The sequence below is a fragment of the Lepidochelys kempii genome, chromosome 3 (assembly GCF_965140265.1).
Source record: "Lepidochelys kempii isolate rLepKem1 chromosome 3, rLepKem1.hap2, whole genome shotgun sequence".
Taxonomy (NCBI): domain Eukaryota; kingdom Metazoa; phylum Chordata; order Testudines; family Cheloniidae; genus Lepidochelys; species Lepidochelys kempii.
Genome location: NC_133258.1, coordinates 159,827,443 through 159,854,033, shown reverse-complemented (window position 1 = coordinate 159,854,033; position 26,591 = coordinate 159,827,443). Strand labels below are relative to the sequence as shown.

Here is a 26,591-nt window from a genome sequence, read left to right as displayed (position 1 = left end):
ACCAAAATAAAAACCAAGCAGTTTTAATGGGCTGTTATATATATAGCCACTATATAAATCCATGGTACGCACACACCTTGAGTACTGCGTGCAGTTCTGGTTGCCCCATCTCAAAAAAGATATATTGGAATTGGAACAGGTACAGAGAAGGGCAACAAAAATTATTAGGTATATGGAACGGTTTCCCTATGAAGAGAGGTTAAAAAGACTGGGATTGTTCATTTTAGAAAAGAGGAGACTAAAGTAGAATCTGATGGAGATCTATAAAATCATGAGTGGTGTGGAGAAAGTGAATAAGGAAGTTACCCCTTCCCTTGCCCAATTAAATTAATAGGCAGTAGGTTTAAAACAAACATAAGGAAGTACTTCTTCACACAGTCAACCCTTGAAACGTGTTGCCAGGGGGTGGTATGAAGGCCAAAAGTATGACTGGGTTCGGTTCAAAAAAGAATTAAATAAATTCATGGAGGACAGGTCCATCAATGGCTATTAGCCAAGATAGGGATGCAACCCCATGCTCTGGGTGTCCCTAAGATCTTGACTGCCAGAAGCTGGGAGTAGGTGATAGGGGATGGGTAACTTGATACTTGTCCTGTTCTGTTCATTCCCTCTGAAGAATCTGGCTCCAGCCACTGTCAGAAGAAAGGATACTGGGCTAGATGGACCATTGGTCTGGCCCAATATGGCTGTTCTTATGTTCTTAACTTTTTAAAGATCTATCAATTATCTGTGCTATATAGCTGCTTCTACCAAATTTCCACTACGTCATTCACATCTGAATTTGCACTTCTGTCATTCTCAGCTGCAAGCATTATTAGTCCAGGTGGTATTTCTTGAACTAATGTTTTTTTAAGCCTGTGTGTTTTTTTTAACAAAATTTAAAGCAATGAAAATTCTTTCAGTTGCAGCCAAAGTAACAGGTGAACTTAATCCAAGTTTTAAAAGAACATGGAAGTTAAGGAACACCAAATCCTACGTTTTTAACATCGTTAGGTATTAGGTATTTCCTGAAGGCCTTGCAACCCAGATGGTAGAGAGGTCTGCTGAGTAAGCAGGGGTCCGTGTTAACACTACAAATAATAGAGGGATCACTCATAAAACTGTTCTATAACATTGCCTTTATATGGTGTAGTAGCTTCCAGATATGACAGTGCTCCAAACTATTGGCCTTGTCTGCATCACTGAAGTACCTTCTCTCAGCAATTTCCATTGTCAAGTATATAATAGTTAAAGGCAATTCTAGCTTCCTTTTGGTGGTAATCCAACTGGTGTAGTTTCTAGATGGACATTAACCTTCAAAATGCTGGCCATTCAGCCAGCCAGACCAGTGGATGAGTTTGTGTATGCTATATTAAAATAAGACTAAAGTTACAAGCAGTCTTTAAGAATCACCAGAGCTGCAGTAGCCATAGCATCAATATGTGTCTAGAGTTTCCATCCATCACTTCAAAACTTTCATTTGTAAATCTAAATAAAACTAAATTCTGGTGATATACAGCAGTGAAGTGAGTCGTTAACTGTTGAATATTCTGAAAGATTTTACTGAATCTTATTTTAGTCTTATTCATAATTCTCAATTTTTCATTTTTAAGCCGGTATGATACCAAAATCTTGATAAGAATTTGACTCATTGCCTTTTAATATCAATCTTTGTATACACTAGAGTCTGACGCAATGGAATTAGGATACTGTAATACGTTATTCTTACCTTCTACTTGCTGTGTAACTTCCTGTACTTTTTAAAACCTAATGAACTTTGAATAGAGAACAGAATAGTTCAGTGAAGTTTTCAGTTAAACTCTGTATAATGAGCTAATTGAGACAAAATTCAGACTTCTTGGTGGTACTCTCTTGACAAGTGCTTTTTAGTTTATATAAAAGCAGAAGATATATCATCAAACCTAATGAATAGAAACAAACCAAACTCTTATTTTGCTTTATGACCCTTAAATTACATTGACCTCTCTCCAGTTCTGTTCCAGCAAAGCACTGAGGCTTGTGAGGTAGTCACTCCCATTTACTTGAATGAGGCTAACGTGCTTCAAGATAAACAGGTGCTTAAATGCATTGGTGGAAGACTCCATGAAAACTGACAAAATTCAAGTTTCTGGTGCCTTGAAGGAACGACTACATCAGCTTTATCTGTCACAATCCTTATCTCTTGAAATAGTTCACAAGTAGTCTGATCACCAAGAGAGGTGCTTGAACAAATACTGAGCTGTATCAAATCTTATATGCCACCTTGTGGAAGATGGCAGGCTGTAATGTGATGTGACCTGACTCGAATCAAATAGCTTCTAAACAACTCTTTCTGAAGATTGTCTCTAAATTTCCACATGAAGAGATTTCTAACATTCAGGCAGAGACCGCATCTGTTTAGAATACCATTTCATCTGGTCTTCACAGAAGATGTTAAACTGATGCTCCTTTGTGTGTTTTTAGTGAAGGCTGAAGATTCCCAGGGTGCTGTCCAGTAGTAGAAGTAGTGGATAAATGTGATGTCCAAAGCTGGCGTTCCCTTAACACTAATAAGAGGACCTAATTTCCAAGTCCATGTATGGACTACTGTATATACAGTAGCCACTCCATTTACCAGTAAGCATTGTGTATATATATTTAACAGTTTCTTCTTAAAAATTTTGAAGTATGATTTATTAAAATAGTGTAATTTTAGTAAATATTTAAGCACTTGCATGGTGCTTTTTATCTGTATATTTCAAATTGCTTTACAATCAAGTAAACGTCATCCCAATTTTTCTACAAATAGGGAAACTGAGCCACAAAGCTCAAATGGCTTGCCCAAGGGTGCACAGTGAATCAGTAGAAGAAATTATCTTAGATCTCTTGAATTCCAGTTCTGTAGTGAATCCATGGGTTTTACATGTTTTTAAACAATGTGATACTTCCTTAATAATAGAGCAGCCATTATGTAATTTTACCTATAGAGACCAACTTCCAACCCACTTTGAATGTACTTTCATATCCATTCATCTAGAATAGTTATTAGCGACATCACATAAAGACTTATTTCTTTTAATCTTTTCAGACTTGATTTAAAATGACCATGATGCTGACAAAGATTCTACATGAACTGATTATCCAGTATGATTATAGATGTTGTGGTACTTAACTGCTACAAAACATGCCACACAAAATCAGTCCTCCAAGAAGCGTTCTTACATTCATTGGTATATGCTACAAATATGTTACACTTTAAGACCAAAAACCAACAGCTTTCATCTGGCTGAAGTGTATGGGCATCTGGTATTCTTGCACACTTTGTTGTATTATTGATAGCACTAATAAATACTGATGCACTGTAATTTCCTGTTCAGAACTAATTAACAACGTCATCCTGCAGCATATCCATCCTATCCATCAATGAGCAAATATAAGCAGACAAAAATTCCTAAAATGTGGCCAGAAAACTCAATAAGAGCTTTCTTTTTCTGGATGTTGAGCTATGTCCCCTTTAGCAGCCTCTTTTCGAAGCTACCATGCAGCTCGGGAGAAAACCAGGCTGTTTAAACACAGCAGTGTTTCATATAACTAATGTCTTTTCACACTGAGACAAGCTTTAGCAGCCACTTGAATTTACTCTTCTGTGCTTGGTGAAAAGTTTTTTAAAAGGGTTGACTTGTTTGAAGCCGGGGAAGAGAATATTCAGAAAGAATTTGAGGAATTGGACCTTTGAGAAAATACTCCTGTTTAGCAAATGTGTTGGTTGTCATGTTCTGACTAGTTACTATTTAGAGTTAACTTCACAAAGAATCTGGCTCTGCATATGATCCATAACAAATAGCATTGGGTGCATTATCAGAGGTTACATTTTCCTTTAGTTTTAGAAGTTGAGGATTCGGAAGGATAACATCTGAGACACAGCACCAGAGGTTGCCACGGGCAGCATTCCATTGTGCGAAAGCACTTTCTGCTCAATATTAGTTGTTCAACCAATTGAATAGCTCAGCTGGCTGAACATTCTTATCACTCTAAATGCTCAGTGGCAGTATAGGAGAAGAGAGCTAGTTAAACTTTCTTGCTTATCTTTCATTCTTTATCTGTGTGTTATGTCTTCCTGCAAAGTCTAAGGCTATGTCTACACTAGAGACCTTACAGCGGCACAGCTGTACCGTGCAGCTGTACCGCTGTAAGATCTCTTGCATAGTTGCTCTGTGCCAACGGGAGAGAGCTCTCCCATTGACCTGGGTGGCGGGTATCCTAGGCCAGGGGAGGCTATGCCTCCCCAAACAGCCTGGTGTGGCTCCGCCCACTCTTCACCCCCAAGCTCCCTCCTGCAGTCCCTGGTGCTCTTCCATGGCCCAGGCTGGCTAGGGCTGGGGCTGGGGCAGGCTGGTCTGCCTGCTGCGGGGATTCAGAGTGGCTGGGGCCAGGGCCGTGCCACCTATCTGGCACTCGAACTGCACAGCCTGGCACTTGGACTGCGCGACCCGGCCCTGGGGGTGCTGTGGCTGCACCATCCAGGGCTGGGACTGGGGGCTACAGTGGAGTGCTCTGGGCTCCTGCAGGGGTGGAGGGTAGAAGAGGAAGGAGAGGGACGGGACTTCGGGCAGAAGGGGAGGGACCGGGGGCTAGCCTCCTCCAACGGCCTGTCAACCTGCCCCCCATGCCTGTCAACATAATTAAACCATCCCCAACAAGCAGTGGTAGCTGTGTTGGTGGGAGAAGCTCTCATGCTGACATGGTGCTATTCACTCTATCACTTACGCCGGTGAAACTTACGTCACTCGGGAAGGTGTGTTTTTCACACCCCTGAGTGACATAAATTTTGCCGACATAAGTGGGAGTGTAGACATGGCCTCAGACCAGTAAGTTACTACTCACACTTAACACCTGTCAGACTATTAATCCTAGATTTTAATGTTGCATTTAATCAATTAAGATAGCTAAAGTGGTTTTAATGACCTGATTTATCTTATTTTTAAAAGTATGAGGAAATTATTTTTAACAGTATCTTATTCTCACTCTTCTTCTATCAAAAAAAAAAATCTCCAAAGGTAACTTGTGAAACAAATTCCTATATTTTTTTGTTTTGTTTTGTTTTTTAAAATTATCCAAATAATCTTCTCATTCCTTCTTTCAAATCTTAAAACAAAATTATAGTTAAAAAGAGAGGCAGATTAGCTGTTGCTGGCACCTTAGACTCTCATTGGCTTTCAGCCACCCTCTCTCAGTTGCCGCTCCAATGTATGTAACTATGACCTATTTACTGTGTGTGTACAGAACAAAATCATCTTTAAGAAAAACTTTTTTCTTTAATACCTTTCTTTACTGTTTAAGCTAATGCTTACAGCACAGTGCACATCCTAATTGTCTTCAGGATTGCTGCTACTAAGAAGGGTGAGTTCCTCAATGAGCTCAGTGGAAAATAGCTTAAGCCTGGGATTTTGTCATATTTTAATTTTTTTTAATTGAAGTTTTGGAAAGCATGTTGGTTGTGTTAGGTATTCCTAGTTTAACTGTAGGGTTTGTGCTGCTATTATACATTATCTCAAACATCTACAGAGACTTCTAGGTGGAAAACTAAAGTGTTTTGATTTCTTTAAATAGCCTTTAAAAAGAATCTCTTCAAAATATTTATAAGCTTGGTTTTCAATGGCTAGTGGTTGATGTGAGGGGAGGGCAAAAACTGTAACCACCACGTTGATTACTGCTAAATGCTGGCTGCCATGCAGCCCTGTCTCTCTCACTAACTGTTAAAAGGTGTCAGCAAACTGCAGTGGACGGTTTTGATGGTTACTTTTAGTTTACATTGAAGTCTGTTTTTATAAATAGTACTCTTTCAGTTAGTCTTTATACTGACGGAAGTGAACTGTTTCCAGCCAGCTCAAGGGTGCACCACGGCTTCTCAACCACAAGCTGTCTGTAAACCAGAGGCAGCCAACAGTGTGTGTTCATTTGAATTATACATTTTGGTCTGGTGTCACTTTTAACTTTGGGTTTTGGTTGAACAAGTAAAAGGCCTTTGAAACAGCCACACAGCTGCCTATGGCTCACTTCCATTCCCTCCCTGCTGATACCCTTTTTTTGGAGAGAGCTCATGCTGCTCTCTGCCTCTTTTCTGTATGCAATGTAGCTCCCTGAATGGGAGGCAGGATTTGGGGAGCCCAGAGTCCAGCTCTTGAAGGACTATCTGTGCGCTCATCTGCAGGGATATTTGGAGGGCATGTTGGGGCTGGTAGTAAGAAGACTGCAAAGATCCACAGGCTGTGGCCTTCCAGGAAGCCAGCTGGCCGTAGAGACTAGGACATCCCTAAGAGCCCACTTGCAAAAAGCATTCAGTCTTCACCTTTTGCTTTTGAAAACTTTAACCTAGGGGCTCCCAGCTAAGAGGCTGATGGTTTGAGCTGTTTCCTGCTGAATTGCCTGAGGCTTTGTGCCTGTGGTAGCTACATACTACTTTGAAGACAGTTGTTTTCTTATTTAGTGAAGAGTGGAAGTTGGATAAAATCAACTATCGTGTTGACTATGATCCCCAAAGGTGATTATTATGTCACAGTTTAGCTTTTTAAAATCTGATGCATTTTTTTAATCATTACCACAAAAAACAAACAAACCCATCTCTTATGTGGTATTTATTGTGATCTTCTTATCAGGCTTTAACTTTTTGTCTCATTTATTCTGTTGCCCAACTTAATCATTTCCACTGATGTAATAATCAGTTTTTTAACATATAAGATCTCCTTTTCAGCGTGGTTGTCCTTGATTCTTGGAGAGAAACTTATTTTTCCATTGAAGAAATGTACAACAATGATGTACTCTGCATGGAGAAACAAAAACATGTACTGAAGAACTTTGCTAAATCGGGGCTTTAGGCCTCAACAATACAGTTAGATCCACTGGCAGACCCTTATGCCTGCAGAATGCCCATGCTGTTTAATGTAGGCAAGAGTTCACCTACTCTTGGATCTAGTTGTATGGACTGGGGCCTATATGGGGATCTAGTTTCAGGACTAGGGTCTTACCGTTTTCTATATAAACTGTTTTGAATTTTTGAACACTGGAAAAAATTATGCCACCTGCTAAATTTGGTTTATTTAATTTTCTCTAGAAATACTGCAGACCCATCTAGCAGTCGGAGTATGGCTATGAACAATGGCAATAATGATTTTGTGGTCCTGTGTAATGGCAGCATCCTCTCCAGTGCTACCGGTCCCAGCATCCTTTCAGCTACTGATGGAGGCATTGCAGCCCAACACCTCCCCTCCAAGGAAGCACCAAGAGCAAAAGTGAGTCCAAATGGATGCCTGCAACTTAATGGTACAATCAAACCATCCTTTCTGCCTGTAGACAACCAAAGAACTCAACAGATGTTAACACAATGCTGCCACCCTTGCCCATACCATCATCCTTTAAGTAACCATAATAAACAGCAAGAATGTCATTCACTGGCTGGGAGCACAGCACCATCTCCTATGACTTCCTGCTGCCTGCAGGCACATACTGAATATTCAACATCTGTCTGCCAAAAACATACACCTATGTATCAGACCACCTGCTGCCTTCAACACTCCCCATCATTCTGCCTTCATCATCAGTGGCCTGACCATTTTCAACATCAGTCTGTTCAACAACATGTAGCCAGTGTAAGGTGAGTGGAATGAATTTTCAATGGTGTTCAATATGCAACTAATTCTACATGTATTCCATTTTACTTTTTACAAAAATAAGAAAAGGTCAAAAAGGAGAGTGAGTTAAATCTTTTATACATACTGTTTTGCAGACAATAATAAAATCTGAGGCATACTCCACTTAAATGCATGCAAACTGTGTGGATGATATACTTTATCTTAATAAGAAAAGGAGTACTTATGGCACCTTAGAGATTAACAAATTTATTTGAGCATAAGCTTTTGTGAGCTACAGCTCACTTAATCGGATTCATTCAGTGGAAAATACAGTGGGGAGATTTATATACACAGAGAACATGAAACAATCGGTGTTATCATACACACTGTAAGGAGAGTGATCACTTAAGATGAGCTAATACCAGCAGGAGAGCCATGGGGGGGAGAAAACCTTTTATTGTGATAATCAAGGTGGGCCATTTCCAGCAGTTGACAAGAATGTCTGAGGAACAGTGGGGGGGAGGGGGAATAAACATGGGGAAATAGTTTTACTTTGTGTAATGACCCATCCACTCCCAGTCTCTATTCAAGCCTAAGTTAATTGTATCCAGTTTGCAAATTAATTCCAATTCAGCAGTCTCTCGTTGGAGTCTGTTTTTGAAATCTTTTTGTTGTAATATTGCGACTTTTAGGTCTGTAATCGAGTGACCAGAGAGATTGAAGTGTTCTCCGACTGGTTTATGAATGTTATAATTCTTGACATCTGATTTGTGTCCATTTATTCTTTTACGTAGAGACTATCCAGTTTGACCAATGTACATGGCAGAGGGGCATTGCTGGCACATGATGGCATATATCACATTGGTAGATGTGCAGGTGAACGAGCCTCTGATAGTGTGGCTGATGTGATTAGGTCCTATGATGGTGTCCCCTGAATAGATATGTGGACACAGTTGGCAATGGGCTTTGTTGCAAAGATAGGTTCCTGGGTTAGTGGTTCTTACAATTATTTGACAAGCATCTCCATGCTTTAGAGCAGGCACTTGCAAGGTAGCAGATGGCTTCACCCTAGGGGCAGAGGGGTGGCTTTTCTTGTCCCTGTGAAAAGCCATTCAGTTTGGCTCAGCTCTAATACTCTGGGAGGAAGGGGGAATTACCATGTGTCCATGCTCAGTAGAGGCTTGTTAGAGTCTGGCAGCTAGATTTTTAGGGGATTCCATCTGGATTGCGGGTGATCTTTTGCACAGCTAAAAAGGACTTTCCTTGCCATTGCTCCTCCCAGTTGCCGGGGGGCCACTGTCACTGGGCATCAAAACTGACAGCAAGGAGACCATCTTTCTTGTGCTCTCAGTGTTAGCCTTTGTTGGAGCCCAGATGTAGAAGGCAAGGAGGAAGTTTCTGGTGAAGTGGAAGGGGTGTGGAAACCAGGGCAGAACATTCCCTCTCCAGAACAGAACCGAGGATTTCTCAGTCCCAATAGTACTCTACTGTCTAGCAAAGAGTTATGCCCTGGCAGAGTGTATGGGTAGTCCCCCACTCCACAGCAGATCAATATAAAAGGATAACAGCCCATTGATACTCCCAATCAGTAGAGCTGTTCAAAATATTTGTCAAAATAAATGTCATTAGTTTTTCAACCAAAACAAACATTTTGGTGGAAAATTTGTTTCATCTAAATGAAAAACCAGGAACCAAAATTTTGGCAGTAAAAATATTCATTTTTAGTGAAAATGTTTTGAGTTTTTGAAAATAAACTTTTTAAAATAAAAAATGATTTTCAAAACCCAAATTGATATTGTTTTTCATCAATTTTGTGATCAATTTCCAAGAGGAATTTTTTTTTTCAAATTTTCTTGCATAAAATAAGTTTTTCACCAGCTTTCTACTTAATTGTGTTAGCTCAACTGGTAGAAGTCTGTGGGCCCAAACTTGCTGATGACCCAAGTGACAGCCAGTATAATTCCACCTAATGAATTTGTTTTCTGGTTTTTTAAGCTTACAAAATCACATACCAAAACCCTCCTGCATTATTTTAATGTTAAGGTTCAAATTCAACCACTGCACGTCTAAGAAATACCAAAATTAAGGTTAGCCTGTGCAACCTTGATTTTTCCTCTTTATGTGTTTGTATGATATAGTCTTAGTGCACAGGATGGATGCTGTTCAGGGAATGAATCAGGTTTGTGTAGTGAAGGAGACTGTTGTCTGTAGGGTAACAAGGGAGGGATCTGCAGGAAGAGAAAAGACGGTCTGGTGGATCAGGCAGTTGAATGCTGCCCAAGAGAACTTACTGGCTGAAATGGACGACGTGAATTTACGTATATTGTGATGCATTGATTTTCAAGTCAAATTTGCTCAATTTTAAAAGTAAAAAGATGTTTTTTCTAATGGCTACATGAGGGATCTTGAGGCAAGCTGCATTTTTTCCTCATTGCACCTCATCACCAGAATAATAATTCTTTAGGATAAGTTTCAGAGTAAACTGCTACACCCATATAATCCCTATGCCAGCAATAGGGTTGCATTGCTGCAAATACAGACAGAATTTGACCCTGCAATTAAAACTTTATGTAGCATCTGCTACTATTAACTATTGGTGTTGGGGTTCTCTATCCATCATTATATGAAAATGTTCAGGACATTTTTCCTCCAAGTTTCATTCCTTTTATAGTGAGCAAGTTTTCTCAGAGGAGATTTTGCAGCACTGCTAATAGGTGGTCAGACTCTGAATTTCTCTAGCTTATTCCGAGAGCTCATTCCCCTAGCCAAATGTCTTTGATAATCTTCAGCTTGTCATTTAGGTTTCATGAGGTGACCAGGACTCTGAGGCTGGGTTCTATGCTGAGAATTGAGGGGAGATACCTTATATATGAGGAAAGTATGCTCTCATAATTATTTGAAGTGCAACACCCCCTCACCTCTCCCCCTCTTCTGATCAGAGTCATTTTGGTTTTGCTTGGGTTGAGCTAGCTGCTGTACATCTAGGTGCTGGTCTCCTGTATGTATTGTGACATGGCTTGGATGGTTGCATTCACAGAAAAAAGTGTACAACAGAATGTCCTCAATTATGCTGTTGGCAAGAGAACTGGTGTTTTGCTACCTCCCCTACAAATGGTCTCACGGCTATTGAAGAGTGGGGATTGATCCCTGTGACCTTGCTTGTGAAGGCGCTTGAAGGGGAGGACAGTTGTCCAATTTACTGTTTGTGGGCTTTGTCGTGTTAAAATGAGTATAAAACAGTAAAACCATATTTCTTTTGCTAAATAAATCCGATAATATTGAATGCACAAAAGGAATGGATCTGTTGAGTTAGTGCCATTTTTACATACTCACTTAACCATACTTTAAACCTCAAAAATTAGACTGATTAGTTTCCTTTACCAGAGATGTTTCTTCATACATAAACTACTTTGGAAATCATCCAGTTTTAGAATATTTGTGTGTTTTGACAAAAGTGTTTTTAAATGCAAGTTTTCCTAAGTTTAATTAAATTTAGTATAATCAAGCTAGCTTTCATTGCTGCTGTTCAATTGTATAAATATATATTCCGGTATTGGTTATAATTGTGGAGTTGGAGAAGAAGGTACATTATATGGAAAGAAACTTTGCACAAATCTTTTCGCTAAAATTTAAAGCTTATAGGCAAGTAACTAATTATTTCAGCATGGCTGGTTGTGTCGTTTTTCAAGCCTAAAGCGTAACATTTGTCAGTGACCTAATCTTAAAAGAATTAAGGGCTGGTATATCCCTGTGGATTAAAGAGTGTAAAGAAGAGAGATTGAAGTAATGCACATTTGTGCTCGCCTTTTAAACTGAGCTGGATTGCAGGCTTTATAATGTGTTCAACTTGAAATTTTGTAGTTTGACTACATTTACAATAAAATATCTACACCTAACAAGAACTGTTTAAATGAGTGCAGTCAAATTAATATATTTTTGAATAACTTTTAAAATCTCATTTTACTCAGTTTTTAGAACCTTTTACAGCTTTAAGACTTAAATCTCTGTCATTCACTAAATATTTGTGTTTACATGGGAAGAACTAGTTATCTGTTTACAGAAGGTTGCACATGGAGGGGCCTGGGCTGCTGCTATTTTGTTTTACAGTGGGGGCGGGGGAAACATTGTAACCTGTTAGGAGTGGGCTGAGTTTTGTGGTGGTGGGTATAACACATAGAAGAATTGTTTGCGAAGTCCATGCATATAAAAGTAGATAAAATAGACAAATGTTGGGCCTAATAACACTGATCATGGCCTTTTAACAAATCAAACCTCTGAGATTTGAAAATCTTGGGTAAGAGATGGCAAATGTCTTCAGTGTTAATTCAGGACATGGTTAAGAAAACATTTGAATTAACTCTCTTGCCATGAGCAGAATATCTCACTGTAAAATGGTTTAGCATCTGTGAAATCCCAGCTGTCTGCCCAAACTATAGAATTAAATTACCCAGACATTAAATTTCACTTTCAAACCAATGTTTTCTGAACTTTATTTTTCATAGAGAGGGTTGTGGTTTATTTTTAGTTAGTTTTTTGGAGGGCTTTCTACCCCCTCCTCCTTTTCAAACACCCCCACATCCCAATGATCCTCACTGGGGCTGAGAGAGGCGGAGCTTGCGTGCATCAGCAATTCTCAAACTGTAGTGCTTCGAAAACTGGCAGGTCACATTGGTCTTATTCTTGCTGCACCTGTGTTTTCAGCTGCTTCTATAGCCAACCAAGGTACTCACCCCAAAGAGGCAGATGGAGACAAGGGGGAGGAACCAGCAAAACCATGATTAGAGTCTACTATCCTCCAAAAGGAGGGGAAGTAGTATGACCCACTCTGACAACCAGAACCACTGGTGGGACTGGAGCTGCCAGGGAAGATGGAGACTATGCAGCATACATGGGGGAGAGAGGAAGAACAAAAGACAATATGATTAATTTTTCAAATGGAACAAAACACTGCAATAAAGAAAATTTAAAATACTTCTAATGCTTTCTTTATATTTTCCCATTTCAGTTATTCACATAGGGCTGATATGCAATATAAATGGAATGGGATGGTAAGTGCAAAGATTACCTTTCTTAAAATGTAGTCTGAACTACGGAAAGCATGATGATCCTGCTGTAGACGGTTTCTTTTGGAGCAAAGTTGCACTGTTTTACTCAGGTTCATGTGCTTTTTTAAAAAATAGACAGCTATAGTCAAAATACTGAATGACATCCTTGTTAACCTTGATGTTGAGTCTTTTAGAATAATCTCTTTTGTGTCATTCAGCCTAGAGAACTTAAATCTATATATTCAAATATGAACTGAATGGAGGCAAAGGGGAGGAGGTCATACTGCAGGCAAGTGAACCATTCCACTTAATCTCCTATGAATACGGCAGTTGCACACCTATAGGATTGGGTCCACAAATGGACACCAATGTTCTTCGCACATCTCCAAAGTAGAGAGAGGCTCAATATCTTCCCAAATCACTTGCATTTTGAGGTGAAGTTGCAGAAACTCTTGACTGCAGCTGATAAACAAGTAAAATGTTCTGTGTGAGGTGACAGAAGTATCAGAAAGTTAAGGAGACTAATTCATGATTCTTGATAAAAGTACAATACTCATTCATGGTGTTTCACATATACAAAATACTATACAAACAATTGAGCCTTTCAACTCCCTGCAAAGAAAGAAGGTGGTATCCCCATTTTACAGATTGGCAAACTGACACAAATAGGTGGTGGTTTCTCTAAGCCAGTGGTGGGCAACCTGCGGCCTGTCAGGGTAATCCGCTGGCAGGTCGTGAGACAGTATTTACATTGACCATCCGCAGGCATGGCCGTCCGCAGCTCCCAGTGACCGCAGTTCACCATTCCCGGCCAATGGGAGCTGCAGGAAGTGGCAGCCAGCACGTCCCTGTGGCCCACGCTGCCTCCCGCAGCTCCTGTTGGCCGGGAACAGTGAACCGTGGCCACTGGGAGCTGCAGGCGGCTGTGCCTGCGGACGGTCAATGTAAATACTGTCTCACGACCTGCCAGCAGATTACCCCGATGGGCCGTAGGTTGCCCACCACTGCTCTAAGGTCACGCTACAGTGTTGTCAACGTGAAGCATTCAAAAATTCAAACAACAAAAATATCTTTATATTGATTTAAAATTAATACTTCTAAAATAATAAATTTGGCTTTATTTTCCTTGTTTTTTTAGCCTTTAGCTTTACATCTTTTTCTTAGCAACCATGAGTGCTAAAAATTTACTTTTTAAATGAAAGCTGAACTTCTCATCTTATCACGTGATTCCAGGAGCTGAAGCTTTAATAAGCATATCACATTTTATGAGAGGAGATAAAACTGCAGAAGTCAACAACAGGTGCAGACGCAGCACATCAGTGGCAAAGTTGTTCACATTTGAAGTAAGACTAAAATACACTACTTTACATAGATACATAAAGTACCAACAAAGTGCTAATGTTTTCAGACCTATCATTCATCTTCCGTTGCAAAGGTAACATTCAATCGATTTAAGTCCACTTTTAAAAAAACTGTTGTGGGGTCACTAATTTAAGTCTTGAGTTCTGGGATTCTAGGATCTGCTATATCTCAGAGTTTTGTGTCACACGCTTGTCTAAACTGCATTTTCCAAATGCTTTAATACAGTTGTCCTTTTAATGAGTGCCTTTAAAAAAAAAAAAGTGTTTTATAAAAATAAGTGGCTGAAAAGTTGTGAACTGGGGATGGAATTTTTTTTAGCTGCCTCCTATCCATTTTACAGTTTGCTGCTAGTTACTTGGCAGACAGCTGAGAAGCAGAAAGAAATAAAAAGTTCTTGTTTTTAAAAAGCCTTTTTAAAAAGAGTGGAAAGGTTTGCCAAATACCAAGTCATAATAACATGACTTTGTTATGAAACAGCTCCCTCCTCAATTCCAGGAAAAGGGTATTTGTTATCTAGTACATTCCTCAAGTGCTTGCAGAGCTGCTATATATTATATTTAAGAAGAAATTACTGACTTTAACATTTTAGGAGGTTATTTCTCACTTCAGAAATATTTTAAAACGGTTCTAAAAATACTTTTATACTGTATCTCATTTAAAAATAAAAGATTTTGCATACTTCCAAACACCTTTCAATATAAACATATTTCGTTTACAATGTATTTCACACATTTAAAGGTTCCTTTGTTTTAATTTTTATGTTGAGGTATAAATAACTTTTTGTGTACAGTGTATGTGCATAAACCATAATAAAGATCTCTAAGACAGAGACTTATCCCAATAAACCTTGCTATAAAACTAAAATAATACACACGTTTCCAAAAGTAATCACTTTTATTATTCAGATCACCCCAGAGGGGATGGTTCTGATCTGTTTCATCAACATTCAAATAGCTAAATGGCAGTTTCTGTTGTTCAGTTACTTTGCTTCTAGTACCCAGTGGTTTGATGTCCGCCCATAAATGCACTACGATTCCACAGTATGTGCCAGTAATTGCTGCGTGGTAGTAATCTACGTGGCAACAATAAAGCATTCCCAATCCCGTCCATCTCTTTATTCTCATGGGGGGGAAAGGTTTGCTTCACACACTCTTGTGGAATTATTTTACTCTGAGTTCCCATGGCGGCTGAAATTACAATGCTAGGGAGAGCAGGGGCCCCAATTTAGCCAGCTCCTTTCCTACCCACGAAATACCGTTGCTCCATGGGATACCTATACTGGGGCTTCCATGCGTCAGGGAAGGGAAAGGATAGTGAAACAAACTGTTACATCCCTTTTGTGACACCAGCCAGGTTTGCCAAATCTGGGTTCTGTCCTCTTGTGCAAGTGAAGGGAAAGAACTGTCCCTCTGACTGAAATGTCAGGTTGGCTCTATTTTCTTCCCCCAAACTGACTGATCTTCAAGTGTCCATTTGTCAGCCTAGGCTTTTAGTCTTCACTTGGACTTGCCTTTTATAAATTAGTCATACTCAGTCTTAATAGGCTTGTTCCGGCTTAATAGGTATTCTTAGATCCCATGATGATGACTATTGTACATAAGTTGCTTATGAAAACAATATTCTGTATTTTTCATTAGCACTTGCACAGAGCTTCAGACAATGGGATAACATGCAGAGACCACAGTGGAAAAAAGGCAGTTCATAATTAAATGCTTGACAAAATTAAAATAGTCTGTGCAAGTCCAAACTAAATGGTCTTAAACAACTTATTCATTAAGCAATCTAATGACTTTTTCAGGCTTTTTAATCATACTAATTAAGCACTTCTATCTGTCTAGACGTCAGATTGCTTTGAGCTAAGTGTCTATGCAATAGCAAAAAGAACTTCTAAAATTCCTGCTTTGGTCTGTGTGCTGCAGAGTACCAGAGTCTTACAATCTTTTGACCTTTAGAACCTGGTGCTTGTAAGTGGCAGAGACCAAGTGTGTTTGAAAATGAATTTCCCATGCCCTGGGTCCCTCACCTTTCCATGAACAACAGAATAGTTAGTACTTAACTAGTGATCTACTAGGCCTTTGAACTGTAGGCTTCAGAAGAGATAAATTAACAGATAATAGAAGAGGAGTGGCAAACAACATAACAAGTCCATCCTTGTTTACTAAATTGGCTGGAAAAATAGCATCAGCTGTGCTCCCCTTTAATAGGATGGTCTGGTTTTGTGGTAAGGCCAACTTTTAAAATTTGCATAAATTACATAAAGCTTTGTTTGTGAAAGCCTTAAAAAGTACATGCAGAGCAAGAAAACATGGCAGTTTAAAAAGAAATGTGGGATTTTTTTTTTTTTGGCCAAATATATTGTCTGTTTTCATTCTCCAGACACTTTTTATAATAGGCTTGTAACAAGGTTCAGTTTCAAAACAAGACTGCACTAGACATTTTGGGGCTTGAGGGAGAAACTAGACTCAACAAGGCTGTTTCTGTGGTTTTCAGTATTCTCATGGAAAAGGTGTATGCAGGGGCTGGGTATATTCCTAGTGTTCTGAGGCTTTTTTCTATGTGGGGGATGAAGAAGATGGGTTTCAAAAAGCAGCTTGTAAATAACCACAGTTCTCTGTATCTAGCCTTCCTACAATCTGTCCGTCCTTCCCTGTGACAGCATTTCATAATGCCTCCTTCATCCTGCAGCAAGTGATATAATAGATGACGCACACATTTCTCAGTGAAGGAAAAGTACTTGAACAGAGAAGGAGGAATAAAAGTGTCTGTGTGAGAGAAAACAGCATGACCATTTCTACACTACAGGGATTGTTACCAGCAGAGCTATAGCACTGTCGCTGTGCCACCATAATCCCATAGTGTAGAATGCAGCGTATGCAAATGGGAGGGTTTTCCCGTCAGTATAGGAATTCCACCTCCCCGAGCAATGATAGCTAGGTTGAGGGAAGCATTCTTCTGTCAACCTAGTTGCGTCTACACTGATGTTCGGTTGGCATAGCTAAATTGGTCAGGGATGTGGATTTTTCACACATTGTATGACATTGCTATGGCAACCCAGATTTAAGGTGCAGACCCAGACCAAAGTTTGATCCTTCTGAGTGTAATTGACATTAATTTTGTTACAACAATAACAGCAGTGTGAGATTTCTCCCCACCACCCTTGCTAAATAAGTCTTTATCAATATTGCATTGATGTTCATTCTACAAGTTGTCCAGTTGCACTAGTGGAACAATATACATGTTTTTACATATAGAAATCCTGGGTTTACTGGAATCTTAGTAATCATTCATTGACATTATAGAATGTATTTAAACATACTCTCCAGAAATAAAACTAGTTTTGAAAATAGTATTCCGTTGCTCTCATATAAAGGAGAGGAGGTGACTACTGTTATATAAAAGCATGTACTATATATTGAGTGGTTGAAACATTTTTTTGAGAGTACGCATGACATGATTTACTTAGCTGAGTATTTACAAATATGAATTATACTGGAAACTGAACTTTATTTTGTTTCTAGTTCGGAGGTGCAATGTGTGTTAAAGGGTGATAACAAAAATAAATTGTAGGTGTTATATGGGAATTCTAATAAGTTGCTCATTACAATAATTAAGTGAGATGACAAAAGGTTTGACATTAATTAGAGCCATAGCAATCTGGTCATTTATACTATGATTACTCACTTTTTTCATCTTTGTATCGTCTAAAGGAATAAACTGTTGATTGTTCCTCATGGAAACAGTTTTTCAGTCTTTGGTTCTTTCAGTGTGCAAACCTTGGAAATCTAAAAATTTAGAATCCTTTTAATCTGCAACATAGTGTTTTCCACTGTGGTGCCTGTTTTATTGCACAGTTTGTCTGCCTTCCTTACAGCTATCATACAAGCAATTCTCTGTCTCAAGCATCTATGATTAAAGAAAATGAAAACTATGCAAACAATGTTAAGACCTATTTTTGCCCTGGGAAAATGGTAGTTATTAGAAGAACTATAAAAGGATTGTAAACTGGAAAGTTTGAGGGACAATAATAAAAATCTGTAGTCTTTTACTGTAGGACCGCAAAGCTCTTTACAAACAATTTACATCTTACAGCACACCTGTTTAAGTAATTACCTACCTGTAAACATTAAGATAAGTAAACCTGAGGCACGAAGACCCAGATTGTGAAAGGTGTTTAGGCTGCAAACTTCCATTGATTTCAGTGGAAGTTAGGAGCCTAAATCACCTTTGGAGAGCCGAGACTGAGGGCTAGATTGTGAAGCCTCTACTCATGTTCAGTACCTTCTCAAGTATTCTTATTGATTCCAGTGAGACTACTCCTAGTGTAAGGTACTATTAACTGTGAGTAAGGATATCATGATCTGTCCTCAATTAATTCCCCAATTTTACATAGCAAATTGGTAGCAGAGCTGTGAACAGAACCTGGTTTTCCTTACTTCCAGTCCCATATACTAATTAGCAGACCACAGAATAGTGATTTAGTGAATGCCAACTCTAAGCAGCATTATAGAATTTTGTGGAAAACAAAATTTTGGTGACTAGACCACGGAATCTAATTTGAGTTATGTGTGATTGGAATCTGCAGCCTTCTGTTTGCCTTTTAATAAAACTGCAAAAATTTCATGCATGTTAAGAAAAGGATCATTAAAAACAATGATCAAATTATTTTCTTTCTCACATTTCCAGTATTCACTGGCATATCCCTTAAGAGAATACTTCTGCAGAATTCTTATTATGTTATAATTTAAAAGATCATTGTGTATCTAGTTGATTCCATTGACAGATGGTTTTATGCTGACTTTTTATTCTTCTCATAGCTTTTTTTATGCTGACAAACACTGATTACATTAATCCTGTTTCCTTTAGTTTATCCAGTAGTCGAGCACTGTTTTTATTCTTTTCAATAAATAAAATACTGAACCACTGAAGTTTTCACCAAGTCCTGAATTTTTTCTCACTTGCTTCTTAATAAGCAAACCAGATTCAAATAATGAATTTCTTCTCAGGAAATAAAGTAGATGATGTCTGAACAAGAGGAGTGAATTTAATAGGCAAAGTCAGCAATGGATTAGAGAAGCCTTTTTTTTTAATACAAAATAAATGGGTATATTAAGTCAGTTTAATGTTGTAGCACTGCTGTTGAATATGCATTTTTATATGCTGCTATTAAAAAAAATTAATGTAACCGTGGCTCTAAAAATTCTAATATCAGAATAGCTCTGTGGGATGACTGTGGAAAATCCTAAGTAGAATTATTGACTTCCTGTACAAATTGCCTGTATGCACATTTACATATTAATGGTTACATGACTATAATCTCAAACTCGCTTTATGTTGTGGAGAATCCAAAATGGCTTTCAAAGATTTATTTTCTTTATGATGTGAATTTATATGTAAATGCTCATGCAAATGTTCATAACCACCATTTTGACTGACAGTAGGGATTGAACCAGAGAACTTCTGTGCTTAAAAAGCATGAGTTTCAACAGCTTGAGATAAAGGTCTAGGCTCTGTGGTTGGGCTCTAATTGACTATCATCCTCTGGATCCAGCACAAAGGGTGGGTTACATTTGCATTGTAGCTAATACTGCTTATGTGAGTAATATTGAGTGCAAGATGGCTTCCTGGGGAGACTGGTATGAGTTTGCCTTCCGTGCATAGTCTCATGAGTAGATATATACATAGGATTATAAAGTCCATAAGGTGAAATTTTACCCTCAAATACTCACATGTAAATATGATAGACTTCAATGGGAGCTATGCTCGTGTATTTATGTCAGAATGTGGCCTTAAAGGCCCTGATTTGGCAAAACATTAAAGCACATGCTTAAGTCCATTCTTATTAAGCTGAGCACTTAAGTACATGCTTAACTTCAAGCATACAAGTGCTTTGTTGAACTGGGGACAAAATTGTTGAAGTAAAGCCAGAGTGTTTTTAAAGAAGATTTAATAATACAGAAAGGTAAAGGTAATGTTTCCCATCTCCATAATGTGTCTAAACGATTTAGCACTTTGGAAGTAACTCTAATAGATTGTTGCCTGTCTTCAAAAAGACTTGGATCAAAGTTTACCACACCTGCAGGGCTGTGCAATAGATAGAAGTGGACCCTTTTGACAACTAATTCACAAGTCCTTGCATCTGCACAGGAAGGAAGCCTGAAGCCTGTACCAGCTGAAGTATAATACATGGAAAATCTGTAGCCTCCTGATTCCAGAGTCAAACTTGTACATGCTTCATTTGAATCAGTTTAGCTTGTAATAAAATAGTGCAAAACCTTCTGTTTAGAAATACATTTATTAAAATATGTGCTCACCTACATCCGTTTTGTCCTGTCTGGCGTCATTTGATAGATCACCCTCCCTCACTCCCCCCCGCATATGTATATCGTGTTTTGTTAGGTCATGTTCGTTTCCTGTCCATCAGAGGCATACAAGGTGTGAGCATGACCGTACATTGCTACATTAAACTGGGAAGTATAATAACAGCTTAGTTTTTTAATATGTATATTTATATAAATAACATTTTGTAAGGAAGTAACTTTGTGCCAAAAAAGCTGCTGAAAACTACTCCAGTAATCATTTAAGTCCCAGAAGAGATCTGTTAATTTCACTGTAATTATAAAGAAAGGAAATAAGACAAATGGCTTCGGACTTATGAAGGATCTTGAAATAATATTAGTCTGCTCCAAATTAGTTATTGGCTTGTTTTCAAATAATGATTCATGGTGGTATTATAAAAAGCCTTTTTATTGTCTTCCTGAATAGTTCAAAACTTTTGTTTAACTTGCAAAGCATTGTGTAGCTTTGCTTTTAGAGCCATTTGAAAAGAAATATATAAACATTTAGGCCTTAGGAAGAAGAAATTACTTTACACTAAATTTATAAATTCTGTCATTGAGAATATTACTACAGATATGGTTAACTGTGATGAGACATTTCAACCGTGTTGTTAGCAATGTTCTTATCTTATATAAGAATTGTCCTTAAAAGTGGTTGCCCTGTTTGGAGAGCAGCTGTTTGGAGAACATTTAATGTGATATACTATTATCTCAGAATATGTCTTCAGAGATCTAGGTTCTATAGTGAAAGGGAGATGGAGGGAAAATAAAATCCATGGTGTGTAGGGTTTTGTATATTAGCACCCACAATATGCTGGGTGGCCTACCAGACAGAAAAGGCATGGTTTCTGTCCCAGCGTGCTCACCATATAAAGGCAGTCAAACAGACTATAAACTGGGGGAAGGGGCACACCAGCAAACAGAATGGATGAGGTGATGCTTGGTCTTTTTTTAGGGAACATGGAAGGGAAGTGTGGAAAGGTTAATTATTTTAGGGATCTCAGTATAAATCAGATGTCAGCATGGCAAAAATGAGTCTCCTAGTAGCTTAAATACAGAGACGGAGGATTTACAAATAAATTCAGGAAGGATGTTTATCCATACGGGGCAGCATGAAAGAAAGTTTGGAGCATTTATGTGAGAATTAGATTTAAAAGTAATCTATGGGGTATGTATTTCTGAACATTATATAAGCTTTAATTTTAAAAATAGTATATAATTACACTCTGACATTAAATATCAAAATAAAAATATCCAGCTCAAATTAAGCATGTACAAAACTGGTATATTCTTTCATTCATTCAACTCTTCACACATCTGTTTGCCCATCAGAAACCTATTTTCATGCTGAACCAATCTTCATGTCATGCCATCAACTGAAAGCTCATGATCAGTAGATGTCTAAAGTGGTTTAGCTTTTTCAAAAGTGGGTCAGTAAACTAACAAATGGATTTAATGTAGGTTTACTACCAGAAAGACATTAGTGGAGTTTTGCCATGGACTTCAGTAGGGCCAGGATTTCTCCCAATATGTTTGCTACACTAACTCACCAGAGCAGAATTTTCCTTGGCAAAGTCATCCGTGGTAGCAAGCAGCATTTAGAGAGTGTAGCTTTTTTTTGTTGATTCTCTTAATTGCACTTCCTTCCCTTGCAGAAATCGGCAATTTTAGTTGCTCACATTTACTGTGAGTGTAGGGCAAGATGTCCCAAATAATCTGAGGAGTGGGATAGAATACAAGCAAAACATGAGACCCCTTAAGTCTGGATGTCTCAGTTGTAAAAATATGACATGCTATGTATATTTTAGTCACAGTTGTAAAGAAATTTGATTTTTGGCCTCTACTACCGCAAAGACTTGCATCCATGAATCACTTAATGCATGTGAACTATCTCATTGAAGTAATAATTCATATGCATAAAGGTTAGCACATGTGTAAGTCTTTGCAAGATCACTGCCTTAACCTGTGATCAGACGAACCTTTAGTTAGTATTATTTTAAGACCCATCCTAACAACATGAGAGAGAGAGAGAGAGAAACAAAAGCATTCTGGATTACTGCTTGTAAATGTACATTTAAGTTGACCAGAAGTTTGTCTGCACCTTTCTTAATGCTTTCTGCTAAAGGGAAAACAAAAGTAGTTATCAAATGAAGAATTCAGCATCTTGAGAACTTGTACAACATTGGTGCAATGTTCTGCTGTGTGTTGTCTTTTTCTAGGTCTAAATAAGCAAAGCTAAGCACAAATCAAGGGTGCAAACATCACGTGGTTAAACTGTTTCAAGAGCCAGTCTGTGATTAGAAGCAAAGAAAGGTATAACAGAAAATTAAATCAGTATTGTTTGTTAAACATTTTAGGGTAACTTGATCTAATCATTAAATTAAATGATAGTTTAAATGATCAGATGTTGTTTCCAGTTTAATCACCAAAAAAAAACATTTAAAAACGATTGAAGTGGTTCTGATGGTGAATAGTATGCTGAAAGCATAATTATTTTCCCAGTAGGGATTTAACTTCTGTTGTAAGTCCTGATGGAAGATGTACACTGTGGTGCAGATCTAGTTCTGTCTTGCAGGGTTTTAGCTTATCCCTCAGTGTAGTAGATAATAAAAAGCTATGTTTTATCACTACTTGTAACCAGATCTACCAACAAAGGGGAGAACTTCCCTTGGGCAAAATAAAATGCCGTTGTTAATTGCTTCATGATCCTTGAACAGGGGAGTCTTTCTATTGATAAGTCTTTCAGTAAGTATAGCTATTTGTAACTTAATATTTTGACTCTCTTAAGAGTGAACTTCAGAGCAAAGTGAAATGCAGTGACACAAGTTGTTGCCATAGGAAGATGGAGGTGAGGGACTCATTCAGTAAAGTATAAATGGTCTTTGACCTTAATCACAGAAATTGAAGCTGGAGAAGACCTATTAAATTGTCTAACTTCTGGGTTCTTAAACTGTCTCTGACAGTGGACTACATCTCATTATAGTGATTCTCATGGACCGCCTTCTCAGCTATTTGTTATCAGGTGGACCATCTTACTGGTGATCACTTAATATCCTTATTGCAATTGCAGCAGTTGTTTATGTGGAAAATATTTAATGTATTTTCAACTTTTGGTGTAACCTAGTAGCTGAAGCCAAGGAGAACAGCCAGCACTTTGACCAGCCAACTCTCTCTGAACTACAGATTGGAAGCCATTGGTCTAGCCATTATCTTGCCCATGCAGGATTGTCCCATTCAGTATATCTAGTGTTTTGTCTAGATTTATTTTAAGTGTCTCAAGTGATGAGGTGCTTAGGATCCAATTGTTTACTATTTGGCCTGCATAAATAAAGATTTATTTGAGGTTCATGTTAGGAAGGAAAGGGGATTCCATTCCTTACTCTCCCATAGTTGTCTTATATAAATTTGAGTGAATCACTTAACTTGTCTCTGAGTTCCCCACTGGTAAAATAGAAATAACACTTTCTGGTTTAACAGATATGTTAAGGAGAAGTCCATAAATGTTTGGGAGATGCTTAAGATATTTCAATGATGGGGGGCATTTGGGATTCTAGATAGACAGATATGTGCTCTGCTCAGCTTGAACAACAGTTTTAAACAATTGTTTTACCTTAGTTATGTGGGGTGGGAACAGAAGGGCTCTGGACATTTCTTTGTTAGTGGCTAAATTACTTTGAGAATAATTTTGTAGACTAAGCCTTTTTGGGTATGTAAATTCCTTTAATTGTTGTTTGTTTATATTTTGTGCAGTAGTACATAGGATTCCTAATCATGGGACAGACCCCCATTGTACTAAGGGACTGTACACAAATAAAACCAAACCCATATTCTTGTCCCACCATCTATAAGATTTGCCAGGAATAACTAGATGCCAGTTCTCTATATCTGTGTGACTTCTATGGCAAAAGTATAAAGCAGTATTTTTTTAGCACCCTTTTGAAGTGTCATTGTAGGAAACAAAGAGTGAGAGGCAAAATAATGGACTGGATCATAAACTGGCTAAGAGAGAGGAAACAAGCTTAAATGGTCAGTTCTCCTGGTGAAAGGATAATGGTGGGGTGCCACCTAGATTAAACTAAGGCTGGTGTTTAATGATCAGGGGAAAGGGTTGAAGAATGAAGTGTCAAAATTAGCAGATGACATATGGCTGTTTAGATTAGTCAAGACTGGGGGACCCTCAGAGAGACTAACCATGCTAGCTAAACGAGAAACATGACTGTAGTTAAAGTAAATGCTGACAAATGCAAAGCAATGTGCATATAAAGGAATAATGTGAATTACTCATGTACCTTACTGAGTTCCAAGTGAGCTGTAACAACTTGGACAGAGAGACCTGACCATCACAGCAAAGAGCTTAATAAACTCCTTGGGTGGTTGTGGGGCAGCCGTTTTAAAAAAAAAAAAAAAAAAAAAAAAGCAAGCAAACAAAATCTTCAGATATATAAGGAATATGATTGAGACTAGTACTAAAAATAAAATCCTATATTAATCATTAATGTCTCCCCTTTTGGAATAGTGTGTTCATTTCTTGTCATCCCAGCTCAAAAAGGATAGAGCAAAAAAAGACGAGGTTCAGAAATGAGTGACAAGAATAGTTCGTCATGGAAAAATTCTCTTTAAGAGAAATAGAATAAACTGGAACTGTTTATCTTGAAGAGGAGACAATTGAGAGAGAATCTAATAAAAGCATACAAATTAACGAATGGTGTAGAGAATGTGGGTCAGGAACTTCTGTTCACTCTTTCTAATAATACATTAATGAGGGGACATTCAATTAAATTATCACGAGGTAACATTTGAAAAGGTCAGGAACTTTACAGGATTTGGAAAAGGTTTGAACACTTACATGGGTAACAAGAATATCTATAGTTATAATAGAATTTTTTTTTTAATGTTTTGGAAGGAACCGGCTATGCCTATAGTAGGTTGTGTTTTGAAATGTGTGTAGCTAACAGGTTTTAACCAACAAGGTTTTTAAACATTAGCATAGAAAGGGCAAGGTATGCTTTTAAAAAAAATGCTGACTGGTCATTTGTCAACCCAGCGAACACATTTTTAAACACAATTAACACTGTCTACACTGTGAAAAGTTTTTTAAAGTGAAAAATTTGTTGGCTAAACAGGTTTCAAACCACAGCCTATTTTGCTAATTTTCCCGTGGCCTTGTGGGTTGGTTAATCCATACCGGCCTTCTGTAGGATTTCTAGCACCTCCTTGAGCATCTATTAATGATCCAGTATGACAGTTCCTATCTGTGGGGTAAAAAGAGTTTCTCCCAACCTAGAAGTGCAATGGGAGGGCTGAGAAAAAAGCTCTATGTAATTTTAAGGAGCACCACTTGTCCTTAAACACGTTTGGGTTTCCTGCAAATTGTTTTCCTCTAATGCAATTTAGGTCAAAGAACCAAAGAGACTGCTAAAAGCATCAAACCATGCATAACTTTTATTGATGAGCATTAAATTCATTTAGCACAGTTCCATATTGATCCATCTTGCTTTTAGTAAGGCTTTTGACACAGTCCCAAATGACATTCTTATGAACAAATTAGGCAAATGTGGTCTAAATGAAATTACTATAAGGTGGGTGCATAACTGGCTGAAACGTACTCAGAGTAGTTATCAATGGTTCACTGCCAAACTGGGAGGCCATAGCTAGTGGGGTGCTTCTGGGGTCTGTCCTCGGTCCAGCTGGAGAATCTCCACCATTGGAGGTTTTTAAGAATAAGTTTGACCAACACCTGTCAGGGATAGTCTGGATATACTTGATACAGCATCAGCACAAGGAATGGACTATAGTGACCTTTGGAGGTCACTGCCAGCCCTACATTTTTATGATTCTGTAGTGAGGCACGTGCTAATGCAGCACTGTTTTATGCAAGGAAATGTCCAGTTAAAAGTTAGGGAAGTGATGTGAATTAATAATACTTTTGTTATATCCAAAGGCTAAGAGTTTGGGGACCAAACTGTCCCCTCTGTTACACCTGTGCAACTCCATTGATGTCTATGGGAATACCTGGGTGTAACTAAGAACAGACTTTGGCTCCAGTGTAGAGCATTGGAGACAGAATATGGCAGAACACTCTGCTCCCTGCTGTTTAAAATAAAAACTAAATTGCTAGTCGAGGTTGCAGAGGGAATCTTTCTAATGTGAACTGCTGCATTGTGCTTTCGTTTTAGGCACACAGCCTAAAACAGCTCTGTGAATGGTATCCTGTGCCTCTGATGGACCATTAGGGAAGGATGGAATGGGGTATGACAGCTGCA

General features: G+C 38.3%; 1 protein-coding gene across 28 annotated transcripts in view; it reads left to right on the top strand.

Annotated features, from left to right (window-relative positions):
* Positions 1 to 26,591, top strand: part of DISP1 (dispatched RND transporter family member 1) — a 161,380-nt gene that overhangs the window by 109,020 nt on the left and 25,769 nt on the right. For 13 of the 28 annotated variants that reach the window (XM_073338808.1, XM_073338812.1, XM_073338801.1 and 10 more), the window contains one exon: positions 7,070 to 7,609. The exons of 1 other annotated variant lie outside the window; for it this stretch is intronic. In XM_073338808.1, the coding sequence (XP_073194909.1) occupies positions 7,101 to 7,609 (509 nt within the window). In that variant the 5' untranslated portion in view covers positions 7,070 to 7,100. Of the gene's footprint in view, positions 1 to 2,442; positions 2,596 to 6,334; positions 6,500 to 7,069; positions 7,610 to 26,591 lie in introns of those variants that run through there. 14 more of the 28 variants (XM_073338798.1, XM_073338799.1, XM_073338800.1 and 11 more) reach the window with 3 other exon arrangements.